At 41.6% G+C, this 20,175-nt stretch overlaps 1 protein-coding gene across 2 annotated transcripts in view; it reads left to right on the top strand.

Moving 5' to 3' along the window:
* Positions 1–20,175, top strand: part of MDGA2 (MAM domain containing glycosylphosphatidylinositol anchor 2) — a 515,550-nt gene that overhangs the window by 481,469 nt on the left and 13,906 nt on the right. For both annotated transcript variants that reach the window (XM_089522969.1, XM_089522970.1), the window contains exons 12-15: positions 770–790; positions 3,816–3,971; positions 4,934–5,092; positions 12,581–12,711. In XM_089522969.1, coding sequence (XP_089379095.1) covers positions 770–790; positions 3,816–3,971; positions 4,934–5,092; positions 12,581–12,711 — 467 coding nt within the window. The remainder of the gene's footprint in view (positions 1–769; positions 791–3,815; positions 3,972–4,933; positions 5,093–12,580; positions 12,712–20,175) is intronic.

Consider the following 20,175-nt stretch of genomic DNA (forward strand, 5'->3'; position numbering starts at 1 on the left):
CAGGGAGCAAATAGCTGATTATTCTTCTCAGATAAAAGGGATTTTTTATTCAAAGAATTCCTACACAATGGCTTTAGGTAAGTTAAATCTGGACCTAAGAATGGAGCTCATGAGTGGAATTTCCGATGCAGTGGGCTTATAGCCAAAAACACAGTCAGAGAAAGAAGAGCCGCTGGTGCAATCTTTGTGAACACGATTTTTTAAGTAAAAAAGAGCAGTTCTTCAAGGAGGAGAATAAAAGAATGAAGATTTACAGCCCTGCAATTTTTAGATATACACTCCTGCCTTTTCCCATCATCACAAATCGGACAGCAATCCTTCCCAAAATAATAATTATTACTCTTTATAAGCCACTTGGAAACCTGATTTGAAGACAAGATCTAAATGAAGTTGATAACAATAACATTTCATATCCTTTCCAGAGGTATGGGGGTCATGTAACCCTCTGGATGTTGTTGGACTGCAGCTCCCAGCATCCCTTAACATTGGCTAGGCTGGCAGGGGATTCTGGGAGATGCAGTCCAACCATACGTGGTGGGCTGCATGATTCTCACCACTGCTCTAAAATACCAAAGGCTCGGCTTTTAGGATAAGATTAGCAAGCAAAGAAGATGCCTTTGAGCAGTTTAGTAAAGAAAAATGGTCCACCATGAAGTGTCTAATGGAGAGCGGGTGTCTTGCTGGAAAGATGGGGACATTGCTAGCAAATCTATCACTGTGTGCAGAAATGTGCATTAATATTAAGTTCTCTTCTCTCTTTCTCTTCTAGCCCCAATGAACCCTCACTTACGTAAGTATTTGCAAAACACTTTGTTTCCACATTACTTGGAATAGTGTTCCTATTAATAATACCATTTTCCACTGAGACAGGGATGTTGCTATAGGGGGGGAGGGGGTGCGGACCTCCCCCCCCCCCCCAAGAATGGTGCCCCCACTACTCCCCAAACATTTGCTTTTTGGCAGAAATGGGCTGCGATGTTCGCCTGTGTCTCTTTAAAATGCTGAAGAGATGGAGTGAGTGGGACAAGGCTCAGTGCCAGGAGGAAGGAGATGCTTCAGGGTGGATTTTTTTACATTATTATTATTATTATTATTATTATTATTATTATTATTATTTAAATCCCTTGATTTATTACTTGTCAGCAGCAGCTAGATTACTGATAGCAGTACAAAACACCAGATATAGAAGACCTGTTATTAAAAGTAATAGATATGGCAACATTAGATTAATTGACATGTCTTCCAAGAAGTAAAACGCTGGGTGAACATGCAAAAGAATGGGAACAGATATTGGAATATATCAGTGATCAATGGGATATATTGATAAAATCAGATGTCTAGGATTACTGAAATTGATAGTATATAAGTATATAGGTAGATATATTAGGATAATAAATGTATATCCGAGGTTATAGTAGAATTGGATGGTATTTTTATAGATGATAAAACAAGAACAGTTGGGTTAAAATAGTACAGTAGTAGCATGGAGTTCTACTAGCTTAGGAAATTAATTATTAAGAAGAGAAATGGAGAAAGTAAATACGTACGGAAGGCTGTTCAATGTCATAGAAGATAAATTTAGAAATAAAAGTTGTATATATACATACAAATATATACTAAAGGACATGTAGACTAGATATTGAAGAATATGCATTTTCTTTTTTTTATATTTAGCTACAAATGTGTGTTTTTAAACTGTTTGTCTAATTGTCTTTTTACATATGTTTTATGTTTTTATGCTCTTTTTAAAATAAAAAATAATAAAGTTTTTAAAAATTCCCTTTAAATTTTAACATCTTACCATTTTTTCATTTTAAGCACATGAAACTATGTACATGTAAATCCATTTAAGCTTCACATACTGTAAGATGCTGTAATTTAAAAGTATGACTTCAATGTTGCTAGTTGTTGTTTAGTCACAACTATTGGCATTACATTCAGTGATAAATGAGAGTTACGATTTATGAATAACATTAGTGCAAGAAACATTAATAAGGATTATTTATGGTGTGGTCTGGGATGAGGTCAATGGGGGAGGGGAGTGTATTACCATGTTTTACCACACTCAGTGATGCCAACCCTAGTGATGCCACTGCTTTGAGACACTGCACAGGAGCCCACCACGAACCCCCTCTCCATCCCCCAAATGAAGCTGGCATCTCTCTGAACTCTCCTTCCACTTGGCAGAGAGAGACCTGGGTTCAAGTTCTTTACGGTGCACAGTATAAGCCAGTGGTGGTGAACCTATGGCACGTGTGCCAGGGGTAGCACTCAGAGCCCTCTCTGTGGACACACGCACCATCATCCCAACACAGAGTTCACTAGAGTTTGTCACTAGAAAGCCAGAGGGATGCGGCACTTTGCGATAAATAAGTGGGTTTGGGGTTGTAGTTTGGGCACTTGTTGGCAAAGGAGCCCTGGTGGCACAGTGGTTAAATGCTAATGATGCGGTGTTGTTATATTGTTTTAATGTATTTTAAGCATTTTAATATTTTAAAGTACTTGACTTTAGCATGGAATTTGTTTTCATTATTGTAGTAATTTAAATCTTTTTTAATATACTAATTTTGTATGTTTTAGCTGTATGGTGTTTTTTAATGTTATAAGCCGCCCTAAGTCCCAGCCCTTGGAGAAGGGTGGGAAATAAATATAATAATAATAATAATAATAATAATAATAACAACAACAACAACAACAACAACGTTGTAACTTTGATCCCAGAGCTTCAAGGCTGATTCAGCCTTCTATCCTTTCATAAAATGAGTACCCAGCTTGTTGGGGGCAATTGGCTTACAGATTGTAAAGCGCTTAGGGAGTGTTAGGAGTTTGTCAGACTTGAACTAATTTCGGCATTAAAGAGAAATTAAAGTGCATTTAAAAATCCTGCAAATTAAGTGAAAATGGCGAGTGATTGAGCAAATGATTATCACATGCAATTGCACAAATAAAGTGATATTGGAAATGCATTATCGCTGAGATCCCCAAAGTAAAAAGATGTGTGTTAATGCTTCTTTGTGACCACTTTAATGGTGGGTTTTGTGTGACGTCGTGTCAAATTGTTTCGCATAATTACACCTTTTTTCTAGGATATTCATGGGATAAACTGCCGATCTCCTTTGTGTAATAAACTCCTTAGTTCACTATTAAGTGGTATAGGAATGTACATGCTGTTGCTATTGCTATTGGTCCAGAATTGCAACCAGGTTTGACATCACATCACTTTATGTTTGCCTCAATATGTGAGAGTGGTCTGTGGGGGACAGGGCAAAATTCCACCCTCCATCCAACGCTTTGTTGTTCCTCCTCTCTCCACCCAAATTTTAAAATATGCTAAAAGTATACATGATCTTGATCATTTTTCTTTTGCTATGGTGTGATGGACCAGTTCACATCAGTCTTGGTTTGGGATTCCACCAAACCTGTGACCCACAAAGTCCTAGTAGTTTATAGGGCAAGACCAGCCCAAGGTAAGGCATTGTGACTGTGGTTGTTTGAATATGAACTGAGTGAATAGACAAACTATTAAAAATAAGTATGTAGAGAGATCTTATAGCGCCTTTGAGACTCACTGAAAGAAAGAAGTTGGCAGCATGAGCTTTCGTAGACTTCAGTCTACTTCCTCAGATGCTTCCAAAAGTCTAAGAAAGCTCATGGTGCCAACTTCTTTCTTTCAGTGAGTCTCAAAGGTGCTACAAGATCTCTCTACATGCTGATTCTACAGACTAACATGGCTATATCTTTGAATTTGATTCAAAAATAAATTGGGAGTGGCTGAAAGTCTGATTCATGTGAATGCGGTGTCGATCTGTTGGCAGGAGAATTCCACTGTGGCTTTGATGACGGCAACATTTGTTTGTTCACCCAAGACCAAAAGGACAGCTTTGACTGGACAAGACAGAACATTATTCTCCGAGACACAAAGTACACGCCAAACACGGGCCCCAGCGCTGACCGTTCAGGCTCCAAGGATGGTAAGAGGCATTTCTAAAAGTGATGGCCATCACCCAGACAATGGTTGTTGTGTAGGGATACCCTATGGACAAGTTGTTGTTATTAATTGCCATCAAGTTAGCTTTGACTTATGTTGACCCCATGAATGAGAATCCTCCAAGTCACTCTCTCATCAACAGCCCTGGTCAAGGCTTCCAGACTCTGGGCAGCCATTGTGGCTTCCGTGATGGAGTCTGTCCATCTGCAATGTGGTCTTACTCTTTTCCTACTGTCTTCCATGTTTCCAAATATTATCATCTTCTCTAGCGAGTCCTGTCTTCTCATGATTATGGCCCAAAGTATGACAACCTCAGTTTAGTCATCTTGGCTTCTAGGGAGAGTTCAGCCCTGATTTGCTGTAGGACCATTGATCTTCTTTTTAGCAGCCCATGATATCCACAGATTTCTCCTCTAGCAGTTTGACTGGATGGACATTATCACAGGAGAAGGTCCTAGAACAGGCCATTAGTCCAGTGGAAAGTTGGAGAGGATGATAAAGCAGAGATAGGTATTAAGAAAACAAAAATAATAACCACAGATGATTTGCATAACTTTGATGCAGATGATGAATACATTGAAACATTGCTGCCACAGTGCAGAATTAATGTGGTTTGATACTGCTTTAACTGTCATGGCACCATCCTCTGGAAACCTGGGGTTTGTAGTATTTTGTGGCAACAAAGCTCTCTGATAGGGAAGGCTAAATATCTCAAAAAACTACAAATCCCAGGATTCCATAGCAGTGAGCCATGGGAGTTAATGCAATATCAAATTGCATTAATTTTGCAGTATAGATGCAGCTGATGTTCCATCACTGCACTTAGGAATTCTGGGATGGAAAGTTCCTGCAGTTCTTTAGCTGTCCACTATTCGCAGCTCAGCCAAGGGATGCTCTTTTCTCATGAAGTGTGGTATCTCACTATTCGGTTTTTCCTCCTTCTAGGATTTTTCATGTACATCGAAGCCTCGAGCCCAAGGAAAGAGGGGGACAGAGCCAGACTCATCAGCCCTATTTTTAGCATACCCCCCAAAAACCCCTATGGAGCCACCAACACTGCATATTGCTTCAGTTTCTACTACAACATGTACGGACAACACATTGGTGAGTAGAATCCAATAAAGGTGCCATTGTTACTACTATCAAACAATGAGCTTACATGCTTTTTCAAATGCATGAATCATCTTTGGTTTCTCTTAGGTTGCATCTACACATTATAAATAATGCAGCTTGACACCACTTTAACAGCTCTGGCTTTGTCCTACGGAATCATGGGATTGTTAGTTTTGTGAAGGCCAGCACTCTTTGGCAGAGAAAGCTAAAGACTCTGCAAAATTACAAAGTCCAGGATTCCATAGGATGGATCTACTGTACTTAGTGCTGCCATACTACATTATTTCTACAATGGAGAGGCACCGTTTGTCACCTGAAGAAAAATAATTACAATCCATAATATGGATGTTTGAACAAGTGCTCTTTTCAGATGCTGGGCATACTCCATTTTGGGAGTAACCTGGCAAAGCCCAGTCTTTCTACCATCCCTTACATAGCTACCTAAAAAGTACATTGAGTTGGGCTATTGGTCTATCTTGCCCAGCCTGACTGACAGTGGCCTACCAAGGACTCAGACCAAGAGATTTCAGTGGTGTCACTAGGTCTGGTGTCACCTCCATGCCCTGGGTTTTAAATGGCTCCCACATTCATCTCATTGCAAGCAGTGAGTAAGGGCTCCAAAAGACCATCCATATCTGTCTTTGATTTTGCAAAAAGAAAAAGTGAATGATTAATAAAATGAACATAGGTCTCTTGCTCTTCACCTCCCACAAGTAAACTCTCAGCATCCACAGGATGACCATGTATAAGAGCCAGAATTCTGAAAAGTTATATTTTTAAACTTGGAAGATCAGAAACTGAGTCAGTCAGACCATCAGTCCATCAAGTTCTGTTTGGTCAACTTTTACTGGCAGCTGCAGCTCACTAACATTTAAGGCAAGATTCTTGTTCCAACTCCCTCCTGCCAACTTCAGAGATCTCTAGTCTTTCTCCTGGTGATCTCCCATCCAAGGAGTAAACAGACCAGACCCTGCTGAGCTTAAAATTATAGAATCATAGAATCATAGACACCAGCTCTAAGGATTCTCTCCCAGTTGAGGTCCTAATCATTCCGTCTTGGTGGTCTCCAGTCCATGTACCGGCAGTGTATGGAAAACAGGGCACAAGAAACCCCACATCCTAGTTTTTGCACAGGGAAATTTCCCAGTTTCATGAGCTCCATGGAAAAGGTCCATCTGTCCCATAGGAGCAGAGAGAGCTGCCTGATACTGTGTCAGGACATTGGTCCACCTAGCCTGAAACTGGCAACTCTGATGAGCAGCAATGGTTTCCCAAGGTTTCTTTTCTTTTTCTTTTGTCCGTTCTGGAGATCCTTGACATTCCTTGCTGGTGGTCTTCCATCCATGTACTGACAGGGCCTAATCCTAATCCAGTGAAATCAGATGAAACCGAGTGTCTTCATGATGATTATGGCATGGGGCAGTGCTCCATCACAGAAAACTTTCGTTCTGTCAGGTTTCAACCTCGACAAATTGGGTTGGGAACCATTTTGCCATCAGTAATGATACAATAATTTAAGGGACCAGATCCTGTGTGATCATGGAAGCTCAGCAGGATCAGCCCTGTTTAGTACTAGGATGGGAGACTGCCAAAGGATGTCAGGTGATGTAGGCTCTATGTCAGAGGAAGGAACTGGCTAAACCATTCTGAAAATTGCTAGCCTAAGAAAACTCTATGAAGCTCATGGGATCACCATAAGTGAATATGCGACTTGAAGGCACAGGCATACGCAAAGGGTCTAAATACCCTAAAGGCATCAGATCCCATCTGATCTTGGAATCTAAGCAGGCTCAGTCCTGGTTAGTACTTGCATGGGGGACAACCAGCAAATACCAGGTGCTGTAGTTATTTGGTTAGTTATTTGGTTTGTCTATTCCAAAGGAAGAAACTTGCAAAACCACCTCTGAATATTCCTTGACAAGAAAACCCTATGAAATTCATGGTTTCGCCATAAGTAGACAGGCGACAGACATATACACGCACACAGTGATGGAAGATGAGACAAGGATTTCCTTCTGGTGGTCTTCCATCCAAATAACGAACCCCAAACCTCCTTAGCTTCCATAAAGAGTTGAGGTCTAATATGATGTTGTCTATGAATAAAGGAAGCTGCCTTGTGGCGAGTCTGACCCCTGGTCTCTCCAGCCTAGTCTTGTTAGTGTTGATGGGGAGCCACGGCATTCCAGGGTTTTATGGTTCCAAGGTTTTCCCAGCTGGAAGAAGATGCTGGAGAGTGAATCTGCACAGACTGATAAGAAGCAGCTTTCTACTGAATCAGACCATTGATTAATCTAGCCCAGTATTACCAACATTGACTGGAACTCATGGTTGTCCATGGTGTCAGAGAGTATTCTTCCCTTCACTCACCGCAGATGCAGATACCCTGCTCTTGCTTCTCTCATCCAAGGACTAAGCAGCCCTGACCCTTCATAGCTTCAATAACCAGATGAGATGGGGGTATGCAGGCTGTGCTCACTAGCAGAAATTTCTGGAAGTTATCATTTAAATACATTCAGCTGCCATCCAGCATCACTTTTTAAGCTGTGGAACCACAGATCTAACTTGAATCATCCCACCATCACCATGTTGGGCTATTTGGCTCCCTCTCCATTTTGCCCTCTCCTGGGACTATTCCACATTGCAGATCCTCCATCCAGTGTTCCTTCTCAGAGATTTGAAAGATCATTAAATTAGGAGGAATAGCACACAGGGGAAGATAGGATTCTTCAGCTAAATTGGAAGGTATTGCACAAAAGATTGCTGCTGAGTTTCGGAAAAGGACTTTGGCCAGTGTCTTATTCTTTGATTCCTAATGCTTGTCTGCCCTTTTCAGCCTTTCAAAAGTCCTCTTGAAGCATTTGCCAGGGATCAAATGAGGATGTTGGCAGGTCTCATCCATATGCATGGAAACTCTGGACCTTATTAGGAGTCAAAATGAAAGCCATAGTCAAGGACATCCATGTCCAGTGGATAAGCCTTTGTAAAGCTTGGCCAGGGTCAGAGAGATTCTTCCCTGCTAAGTCACAAAGTTGGCTTGGATAAGCATTTTTGCTTTCTCAGAAATACCCTAACAAGTTTCTCTCATTGGGACAATATCCTCCATGCATTTTTGAAACATCCCAAGAAAAAATGCACCACCCTAAACTGTGTGGAAACAAAAGCAATAAACCAGAGACTGCCGGGCTTCTCCATTTCTTCTCTTTGCAAGGCCAAGCTAAGTCTTTTCTCGTCAGCCTGGCCTTTGAGTGATAACTATGGATGGTAGAAAGATCTTTTAATTTGGGCTGTGTTGGATTTGGATTTGTCCTTTTGCAATTATTATTATATTTTAACAGCCATTTAAGTACTGTTTTGAATTTAATGTTTTTAATGTGATTCTATTATTATTATTATTATTATTATTATTATTACTATTTAAAAAAACTTTTGTGCTAGCCATTGTTTGAACTGTATTTTGTTGTAACTCAAATTATGAGTTGCTTTGTATCTCATATTGGGAGAATGCCATGATAGAAATTAAATTTATAGAACCATAAAAACAAGGGGGGGAGAACACGAAGGCTGGGATCCTGTTCTTATCTTATGCATGGTATTGAGTTCCCCAACAGAAGCAACTGGACATTTTTGTCTAACATGGAACATCCATTTGAGTGCATTTCCAGTTGCACCAAATGCCAACATGGTGCTGTGGTTTGAGTGTAGGACTAGGATTCTGGAGATCAGGGTTCAAATCCATGTTCTGTCATGGAATCCCACTGGTTAATCTTGGGAGAGTAACACATTCTCAGCACCAGAAGACCCCATGATAGGGTCACCTATGGCTCACCATAATTCAGAAATGACTTGAAGGCACACAGCAACCACAATTCAAAGTGGAAAGTCACAATTCACTAACAAGGCAGGATTTCAAGACTGCTGCATAAGAACTCTGTCTCCTCGGTCCCTTAGGTCTTGGTGTTACAGTCTGGGCTAATTTGGTTGCCATGTTTGAGGCCTAGAAATATAACATATAGATGTAAGATATGATGCTTAAAGCAATGTGTATTTGTGTGCCTGCTACTGGGAACAAAAGTGTTGTGTGCACTGACCTTTATAGTCAGGGGGCAGCCTGTCTGTCTGTCACAGGTTGGATGGCTTGGTGTCTAGAAGGTTAGATGGGGCTCAGGACTGAATATAAATTAGCTGACAAATGGCAAAGGATTCTCAGTCCCTCAGTCTAATGAGACAGGGGTAGAGAACCACACCCGTTTCATTGGCTTTAATGTAACCTTCAGTTACACCAATGTAAGTCTGCACAGGCCAAATAAAACACCTTCCCTCCAATCCCATCACAATGACATTGAATGACATTGAGCCCAATCCCTGGTTCTGGGGATGACATCCAACTAGTTCAGCACTGAACCTGGCATGTTGTTGTGATTGTTTGCTGCCTTCAAGTTGACCTCAGCTCATGGTGACCCTGTGAATGAGATGTCATCAAGTCCCCTATCCTCCCCTGTTCTGCTTAAGTCTTGTAAGTTCAGGCCTATCCATCCAGCATGCAGTCTTCCTCTCTTTCTACTGCCTTTGATCTTGTACTTTCTCACAATGTGGCTGAAGTTCAACAGCCTCAATTTAGTAATCCCGGCTTCCAGGGAGATGCCAGGGTAATCATATATCAACATTAATACACTTTATAAAAAAAAACCTTCACCTTTTGCTCCAGACTTTCCTGGAAGATCCTGAGCCCACTGTTGCAATGCCAGGTGGATATCCAGAATGCATCCCACTATGTTACCTGGTGCCATCACTGCTGGCAATAGATGCTTGCTTTGAGGTCAGAAGGAGATGCCCAGCCATGTGCTTGAGGCTGGACAGTATGACAGGATCCACATGTGAACAGCCACCTGGCGCCACAATGGGAGTGCCCAGGTAACTGGGGGAACGATGGGCAGATCTGGGGTAAGAATACTCAGGGTTACTCCTGAAGTATCCCGACCTGTACAGACACCTCCTAAAAGACCTCCAGGCTCTAAAATTTCAGAAAATCAAGAAAGAAACATAAGAGGCAAGGGAGGCAAAAGCTGAATGCTAAGTATGTGTATGTGTTCTGTGCCTTCAAGTCATTTCTGACTTATGGTAACCCTATGGCAAACCTACCATGAGTTTTTCTTGGCAAGCTTTGTTCAGAGGAGGTTTGCCATTGCCTTCCCCTGAGGCTGAGAGAGTGTAAATTGCCCAAGGTCACCCAGTGGGTTTCAGGGCCAAGCAGGAATCAAACCCTTGTCTCCAGAGTCACAGTCCAACATTCAAACCACTATGCCATGCTGACAATCTCATTATTCAATCCTTATATTACAGCCTTGAGAAACAAATGGTAAACTGAAGAAAGCACACTAGAGTAGCCTCCTGGTTGGGGATGACGTGGGATATAGTCCAGCACAATCTGGAGGCTCCCAGGTTGGTGCAGACTGATCTACAAATCCCCCTTGGGCTGTGCGAGTAGGGAGAGTCTGCAAAATGCCAGCTTTGCAGCATAGCTCAGAGCTTAGCTGTGTGTTAAGACTCGAAAACTGTTTTATATATATATATATATTTAGAGAGAGAGGAGAGTGAGCAGGGGATAAAGCTTTTCTGTGGTGTGTTAACAGAACTTCTTCGCTTGGAGGATTATCTTTAAAAAAACCAACAACATATAAAATCACCAAAAGAGAACGTTCTTAGCAAAGTTAATAAGGCATAGGCTGCTTTTGAAATGTCCTCTTTCCCAAGTTCTGTCATTTGACAGAAAAGGCCAGCTACATGCCATGACAATATGGATGACTCCTGGCCTGGAAGGGATGTGTATCACTTGCAGACATTTACAGCAGCCTAGTACAATGGCACCCCCTTGGTGCGTCTCCTCAGCTAACTTGGACAGGTTTAACAGGGGATTAGACACATTCATGAAGGTTATAGCTCTCAAATGACTACAAGTCCAGATGGTTTAAGTATGATCTCTAGTAATATCAGGGACACTAAGTCGCTGAATGCCAGTTGTTGGGGAACATGGGCAGAACGCAACCAAGGCAGTCATAGCCTGTTTGTGGGCTTACCACTTGGGCCTCTCATTGGCCAAAAAGATACTATTTCTGTTCAACAACTGCTGTTTTTTTACACATGAAACAGCATATCTGCATGGAAAATGTTGACATCAGAACTTCCTCTGTGCCTTTTTGGGTTGATATGGTGTCATTTTATGTCCAAATCAGCTGTGTGCCAGTCTCTGCACTATCTGGGAGGTTTCTATGATGAACAGGAGGAAGAGGCATCACAAGGAGGGTGTGGGGGACAGTGGCATTATTAGGAGGTCTGGGGGTGCAGATAGCACCAGGTGACACTCCAGAGGAGCTTGGTGAACTCTTGCCCATCCTGCTTGCTCCAGCACTAGGTTGCCTCTTCAGGGAAGAAGCCTGGTGACAGAACAGCAGGAGGGGTGAACAAGTGCCATTCCCAGGTGACACCTTCTGCACCAGGTGACACTCTAGGTAGTGATGCCCCTGTGAGGGGTTCAGACTGCACCAGGTGACACCTCAGAGGGGTTGTACACTGAAATAGCAATATTATTTACATAGTTTTTTGTGGGTTTTTCGGGCTATGTGGCCATGTTCTATAAGAGTTTCTTCCTTATGTTTTGCTGGCGAAACGTCAAGAAGAAACTCATACAGAACATGGCCACATAGCCTAAACAACCGACAAAAGAACTATGGGTGCTGGCCATGAAAGCCTTAGACTTCACAATATTATTTACATTTCTGTAGCACTTAATAATGAACTCAGCACTTTCTAAGTGGTTTACAATGATGTAAGCCCATTGCCCCCAACAAGCTGGGTACTCATTTTACTGATCTATGAAGGGAGGGAAGGCTGAGTCAACCTTGGAGCCCTGCAGGGACTGAACTCACAACTTTGTGGCTGCAGCACTGGGACTTAACCACTGTGCCACCAGGGCTACACTGTGGTGGTACACTCGGAGGAACTGGTGCGGCTACTGGGCAAGGAAGAAAGGGCATCACCTCCCTTTCCTGCTCACCCAGCAGCCACACTAGACCCTAAATGGGCCTTCTGGAGGCCACAGTGCCACCCCCCTCAGCAGCAGCCACTGCTGCCTACACTGCAGAAATAATGCAGTTTGTCACCATTTTAATTGCCATGGCTGAATGCTATGGAATTCTTGCCTTTGGAGTTTGTTGATGTACTAAATCTCTCTGAGAGAGAAAGCTAAACATCTCACAAAATTACAAATCTCAGAATTCGATAGCATTCTGCCATGCCAGCTAAAGCAGTGTCAAACTGAATTATTTCTGCAATGCAGACACAGCCTAGCACAGCAGTTTGCAAAAGTTGAAATAAGGTAGGAAAGGAGAGAAAGGGGTGGGAAAAGAAAGTGGAGGGCTAAATGATGATGGAATGCTTCCTAAAATGATTGATGTTCTGGTTCTTGTTTCTCTGCCTTTAAAGGAACGCTGAATGTTTACCTGCGGTTGAAAAGTCAGATGTCCTTGGAAAGTCCGTTCTGGTCTTCCAGTGGCAACAAAGGGCAGAACTGGCACCAGGCCCGTGTGAATATACACCCAAACACTTCATTCCAGGTAAGAAATATTGGCTCTCCTGGAGAAGTATTGCTAGTGGTCAGAGCCTCATAGGCTCTTCCCATAGGGTTGCTTTTAGACTGCTTTTGGGAGTTTTTAAAGAGTATTTTAATGCATTGTTTTAAAAAAAATCTCAATATTGTTTTAATTAAGAGTAGTCATTTGAGCATTGGACTGTGACTCTGGAGACCCGGGTTAAAATCCCCACTCAGCTATGGAAACCCATTGGGTGAGCTTGGGCAACTCACACTCTCTCAGCCTCAGAGGATGGCAATGGTAAACCCCCTCCTAAGAAACTTACCAAGAGAACCCAATGATAGGTTCACCTCAGGGTTGCCATAAGTCAGAAATGACTAGATAGATAGATAGATAGATAGATAGATAGATAGATAGATGGATGATAGGTAGGGAGACAGAGTTTATCTGTATGGGTGGGTGATGGAAGATCAATAGCATTACATTGATTCTCAAGCACAATGATATTAAATGCAAGGCAGAGAATCCTGTGCCCTTCCAAGATGTTGTCGAATTGCGACTGCCAGAATTCTTTACACTCTTAGGTATAATGGGCAAGACTGCTGGGAGATGCAGTCCAGCAACATCAGGAAGGCAGCATGATCACAATCCTGCTAAATGTCATAAAATGATGAAGAGGAGGAGGATGTCATCTCAGTTTAACCATTACACTAGAAATCCCAGGGTTGCCATTTGGGACCATCAAAGATTTTAATTTTATTCAAGAAACAGTGAAGATTTACCAACTGATCTGGCACTTTCCAAACAGTGTTGCTTTTTGTGATGGTGCTATTGTGATCTATGATAACCATTTCATTCAGATGTTTGTTTTTTTCCAGTCCATTTGGAATAGCTTTGTCACGGGTTTCAACATCTTTATAAATGACTTGGCTGTTCTGACTAGGGATGCGTCTACATTGCAGAATTAATGCAGTTTGACACCACTTGAACTTCTATTGCTCAGTGCTATAGCATTTTGGGATTTTTAGTTTGGTGAGATATTTTTTGTCTTTGGTGTCACAACAAACTTCAAATCCCAGGTATCTATTACATTGAGCCAAGGCTTTGAATACATGCTGACAAAATTTACAGATGACAGCAAATTAATATAGGTAGCTGTGATGCAGCAGCTAATAAAGCTAACATGTTCCTAGGCTGCATCAACAGGAGCAAAAACAGCAGAGCAGTTTAATGCCTTGCTGCAAACAAATGTAAACCTAGATTGGATGACAACAGGAAGAACAGGATTAATTGAGTTCGGGAGAAAAGAGCTACTCCAGCAAATTACTGCCCAATTACCTGTTTGCCAACAAAGCTTCAGTTATTAACAGAATAATCACTAACTTCAGTCTATTTCATTCAAAATTCCCTTTGTCCAAAAAAAGAAGTGAACTGCAATTGATCCTTTTCTCAAGCTAATAGGTAATTCCATAGGATGGAGCCATAGCAGTTAAAGCAGTGTCAAACTGTGTTAATTCTGTAGTGCAGATGCAGCCTAGGAGAGCATAGCCATTGAAGGTGCATGGATGCAAAGCAAGAGAGGAACAGTGTGGTGTAGTGGGTTGAGTGTTGTCCCAGGACTCTGAGAAGACAGAGTTCAAACCCACACTCACCCATGGAAACCCATCGATTGACCTTGGTTTAGTCACACTCTCACTGCCTCAAAGGAAGGCATTGATGTCAAAACTCTTCTGAAGAAAACCCAAGGATAGGGTCACAATAGGCTGGCATCATCCCAAAGTCATATATCAAGATGAAATTGTCTAGAAATTTATTGGACCCTGTTTTGATTATATCATTTATCATACATTTTCTTTTAAAGTTGCATAATGTTAGAAATACAAGATGGGATGCATCTACACTGTAGAAATAATACAGTTTGACACCATTTTAACTGCTTTGGCTCCATCCTACAAAATCCTGGGTTTTGTAGTTTTTGTGAGGCACCAGCAGTCTTTGGCAAAGAAGGCTAAAGACTTTGCAAAACTGCAAATCCTAGGATTCCATAGGATGGAGCGACAGTATTTAAAGTGGTGTCAAACCTCATCATTTCTGCAGTGTGGACACACCCATGGTCTAATGGGAACCAATGTGCTGCAATGGTTTGAGTGTTGGACTAGATACCTGGGAGATCCATTTTCGAATCTTCTCTGCCGTGGAGACAAACTGGGAGACTTGGGCAAGTCACATTCTCTCAACAGCATCACACATAGCTATGGGCAACTCTATCAACCCAAAGCTTGGCTCTGTATCAGATAGATTCCTCTGTTCCATTGGCTGCATCTTTGGCTTGCTTATCCATCACACTTCATTATTGGCAAACAAATTCATATTGTTGGCTTTATTTAGCCAGACATTCATTGAGAATCCATTGCTTTAGTATTGCAACTGACTTGATGCAAATTTCAGCAAACGGAGAGGAAACAGCGACTCAGAAATTGCCAAAATTCTGCTGCAATTTGTCCCTAATCTGGACAGCTGATAACTATTCATATCCCATAAAGGACCATAATATATGCACCAAAATTGCCCCCACTATGTGCTTTGGGAGCCAAAATATCCTTGGCACCACAGTGGGAAGTTGGGCTTCCAGCTGCATTATGGCTGCAACATGTTGGAGCAAAACGAAACTAGACAGACGAACGAACAAAAAACAGAACAATTATGATAATTCCACCCTGTTTATTATCCATTGACTCAGAATTGAGCTACATGCACCATCTTGAGTCACTATATTTGGAGAAAGGCAGGATATAAGTAAATAATAATAATAATAATAATAATAATAATACATGTATTTAACAAAGGACCAATCTAACCTCTTGGGGTGGCAGGAGATTATGTAAAATCTTTGGCAATCAAACGTTTTGGAATCTTTGAGAACCAGAAGTATAAAAAGTTGTACTGGACTAATTTTTAGGGTGCATTTGCACTGCAGAAATAATGCAGTTTGATGCCACTTTGACAGCCATGGCTCAATGCTGTGGAATCTTGGGATTTGTACTTTTGTGAGATATTTAGCCCTGTCAAACACCTCTGGTGCCACAACAGACTACACTAAGAAGCCATTGCTTTAGTACTGCAAATGACTTGATTCAAATTTCAGCAAACGGAGAAGAAACAGCATCTCAGGAGTTGTTAAACTTCTGATGCAATTTGTCCCCAATCTGGATATCTGATAACTACTCACATATCATAAAGGACCATACTATATGCCCCATAACTGCTCCCACTGTGCCTTTTGGGAGCCCCAATATCCTTGGCACCACAATGGCAGGTTGGGCTTCCAGCCACATGGAAGCATGGCTGAAACATAACAAGACAAATGAACAAACATAAAAACAGAGGACAAATATGATCATGCCACGTTGTTCATTATCCACTTACTGTGAATCGAGTTGCATGCAGTTAACAGAGGGTCAATTTAATCTCAAGGATTATGTAAAATCTTTGGCAATCAACCTTTCTTGAATCTTTGAGAACCAGAAGTATAAGAAGTTGTACTGGGTTAGTTCTCCAGGGCTGCATCTGCACTGCAAAAATAATGCGGTTCAACACCACTTTAGCTGTCGTGGCTCCATCCTATAGAATCCTAGGATTTGTAGTTTGTTGTGGCACCAGAGCTCTCCGTTCAAGAAGGCTAAATATCCCACAAAAGTAGAGATTCCAGAATTCCATAGCACTGAGCCATGGCAAATAAAGTAGTATCAAAGTGCATTTAGTCTGCAGTGTGGATGCAGCCTCAGTCTTCGAGAAAGGCAATGGAAAACCCTTCTCTGAATAAATCTTGCAAAAAAACCCCACAAAACCATAGGAGAACATTGTCATAAGACAGAGCTGACCGAAATGCAAATAAAAACAGCAGCATCAAATTTTAGGAATCAGTGAAAACATCAGAAAACTCCTCAGAACGCTAATAAAATCAAGGGACACCATGTTAACAGTTAATGGAGAACAACTTGGCAAAGTTAATATTAGGCATGGATTTCTTTTTCCCCAGTATGAGTCCTTATCTCTCTTATTATTTGTGGTTGCAAAGATACTGTGTTCAGTCATTCTAAGGAAAACAAATCAAGAATATGAAATATCAAAGCCAGCTGGAAAGAGAAACCTCTATGGGTGATTTAAATCTATAAAGAAAGTCACCATCAGAAATGGGACCTTTATTGAATACTATTCAGTGTATTTAATTAAAGCATCTCAGTATGGATTTGACAAAAGTGCCACATGATCGAGAAATAGAACTAAAGGTGTTGAATCAGAAGAAAGAAGGCTCCTTGATGGAATCATCATTCAAACTGACAGCCATGGTAGAAATTAAACATTGAAAATATTTTGCAATATTAGAAGTGTAGGATATTTAATGCAATGAAGTGAAATAGATGAAATAGTGAAAGGTTCACCTTAGGGTCCTCATAAGTCGGAAATGGCTTGAAGGCACATAACAACAACAACAAAGAATCATTGAATCTTTGAGCCTGTACAGTCTATATGTGTTTTATACTAAGAAACTTGTTTGTGTCTGAATAATAATAATAATAATAATAATAATAATAGAATCTTGGAACTGGAAGCAATTGCAAGGACCTCTAGTCCTGCCTTCCACGCATGAAGACACAAATAAAGCATTCCTGAAAGATGACCAATCCTTATTTAAAGATGTCCAAAGAGGAAGAGTCCATCCCCTTCCAAGGCAGTCTGCTCCATTGTAAAAAAAACAAACCAAACCAACCACTTACAAACACACACAAGGCAAAGCAAGGTTTGTCCCATTAGACCCTTATTTGAAAGGGGACAATTAACATTTCAGAAACAACCAGTAGGTTAAATACCTTAAAGACACTATCATATTCCCTCTGATCTGGGAAGCTGTGAGATATTTCGCTTTCCATGTCAGAGAGCTCTGGTGCCACAACAAACTGTAAATCCCAGGATTCCATAGCATTGAGCTATTGTAGTTAAAAATAGTGTCACATTGCATTATTTCTGTGGTCCAGATTAGACCTACATTGCGTAACTTTACGTATACTCAGCAATGTAGCAGAAATGCTAAGAAACCCTGTTAGTGAATTGCAAAGATGCATAACAGGGCACTGACAGTGGGCATCAGGAATGATATGATGTCCATCTCATGTATCAGTCCAGTTGTGCACCGGTCCCAGTGTGCAACAGTCACTTTCCTGGCTCTGCTGTGTAGTAACATGACAGAAGCTCTCTACTTGATACGGACGTTATGAAACTGCCCAATTTTGATTCCTGCAGACATAAATCCACTTACGAAGATGTAACTCCCCAACAGGATTCCAGCTGTTGTTTATTTCCACAAAGTGATATTTCTCATTGTCGAACTTGTGGAAAACAAGCAACAAAATGGATGAACAAAAACAAGTTCCCTATTCACAGAGAATCAGTGGAGGAGAGAAATAGGAGGAAACAATATTGGCATTTGATGCTAACAAATTGGCCTCTAGAGCCTCACTGCAGGAATTTGTGGTTCGGAACTGTTCCTTAGAAGAGTATATACATCTTAGCTGCTACTCTGGGACATGCTGAATTCCATACATGTCCCTACATCTGTGACGAAAAGTTTTTGTTCCAGCCAGCTGCATGTCAAGGCTTTCTATTGCCCAGTGCGCTGTTAGGTTGCATCAATAGACGTACAGTGTCTAGATCAAGGGAACTAATAGTGCCACTCTGTTCTGCTTTGGTCAGCCGTCACCTGGAATATTGTGTCCAGTTCTGGGCATTACAATTCAAAAAGGATGTTGACAAGTTGGAGCATGTGCAGAAGAGGGCTACCAAAATGGTGAAGGATCTGGAAAACATGCCTTATGAGGAAAGACTTAGGGTGCTGGGTATGTTGGTCCTGGAGAAGAGATGGGTAACGGGTGATATGATATGATCCCTGTTTAAGTACTTGAAGGGGTGTCAAATACTTTTAAAAAGACAGTCTATTTTAAACCAGGGCAATGGGTTTGGGGCCAGGACAAGTCTGGAACTGCCAGATCAGCACCTGGACTGGCTGATCCTGGCCCAGAGCTATTATCCTGCATCCTCCGTTCAGGACGACATGAGGCTGTGGGGAACAAGGGGCTTTTGGCCCATGCATTCAGCCCCTCGGAAGCATGATGGGGGACATTATTGTGTTTTGTTTTTCAAAATATATTGTTTCATGGTTGCTGTAGACAGCAGGGACAGTGATGCTAAGCAAATATGGTTGGAGGTGAGAATGGTGAGATAAAAGTTCAACAATCTCTGCAAGGGATGTGTTGGTCCTCACATCGCTGCATACTCACCAGCTTCCCCAATTTAGCATGCACAGTCCCAATTAATCCTCTGCAGTCCATTTTCATTTGTTTTTAAAATGTCCTAGACTGCCTCTCCTCTTTAAATTTCCTCCCTTCATCCTCAGCTGCCTTCAGTTGCTGTAAACTGAGTTCCAAGTGCAAAAGTAGTTTGCAGTCAGTTAACTCAGCAGGGAGGAGAGGAGAAAGCACAAGCTGGCCTTTGCCAGTTGGCTCAAGCAAAAGCAAACTGCTACAGCGTCTCCTGACTTCTCTGTTTTTTCTCATGAAGAACTTTTGCCACTTGGACCACAATCTGCCATTGCTTGGCCATACGTGTCCCAATTTCCATCTCTGAAATATTGAAAGATATGTTGCCAACACTCTGGTATTTAGCGGTTAAGCACAACAGATGGTTGACTTTTGTTGGAAGAAATTCCTGCCGTGACCTCCCTTCTGTCCCTCCTCCAACACCTTTTGTCCCACCTGTCAGCTCATATTCACTTGTTTTTTTATCTTTAAAACTCATCTTGTGCATAACCAGCACTCAGGACCCTTGGGAGGCACACAGTACCCATAGCAACATAGTTTGCAGTATTTTTCTTTTAAAAGCTGCAAATTGACAGGCAAAAATGGACACAATTATGGACCTAAGGCATTGGTGGAGAAAGGAAACCATGCGACAGTGAACAAAATCCCACTTCAGAGGGTCTTTCCTTAGAATCTCTCCTCATCACTTGCAGGAACCAACTGAGTTCAAACAACCACAGTGATCAGGCGGCTCCATTGGGAAACGTTCATCTCTTACTTTGGAGTGCAGATTGAAGCATCTTTTTTCCCACCATACACTTATATTGATGATTATGCATCAATATCGGACTTCATTTTGCAAAGCAAAGCATTTTCCTTTCCTTTGAATATGACTCTAAAGGCTCCTTCAGTAAATGATTGTCAGATCTTTCCCCAAACAGGTCCAGGGACTCAAGGGACCTGCATCTGTCAGAATCCCCCAAATTCTTTCTCCTGTGCAAATACAGAAGGTGTAGGGGTCTTGCTCTCTTTTGCATCTGGATCAGAGGACAAAATGGATCCTTTTGTATTGTACTAGAATCCTATGAGAGCTAGCATGATGTAATGGTTTGAGTGTTGGACTATGACTCTGGAA

The sequence above is a fragment of the Sceloporus occidentalis genome, unplaced genomic scaffold, assembly GCF_023333645.1.
Source record: "Sceloporus occidentalis isolate IW3139 unplaced genomic scaffold, rSceOcc1.0.p SCAF_4, whole genome shotgun sequence".
In the NCBI taxonomy this organism is placed as follows: domain Eukaryota; kingdom Metazoa; phylum Chordata; class Lepidosauria; order Squamata; family Phrynosomatidae; genus Sceloporus; species Sceloporus occidentalis.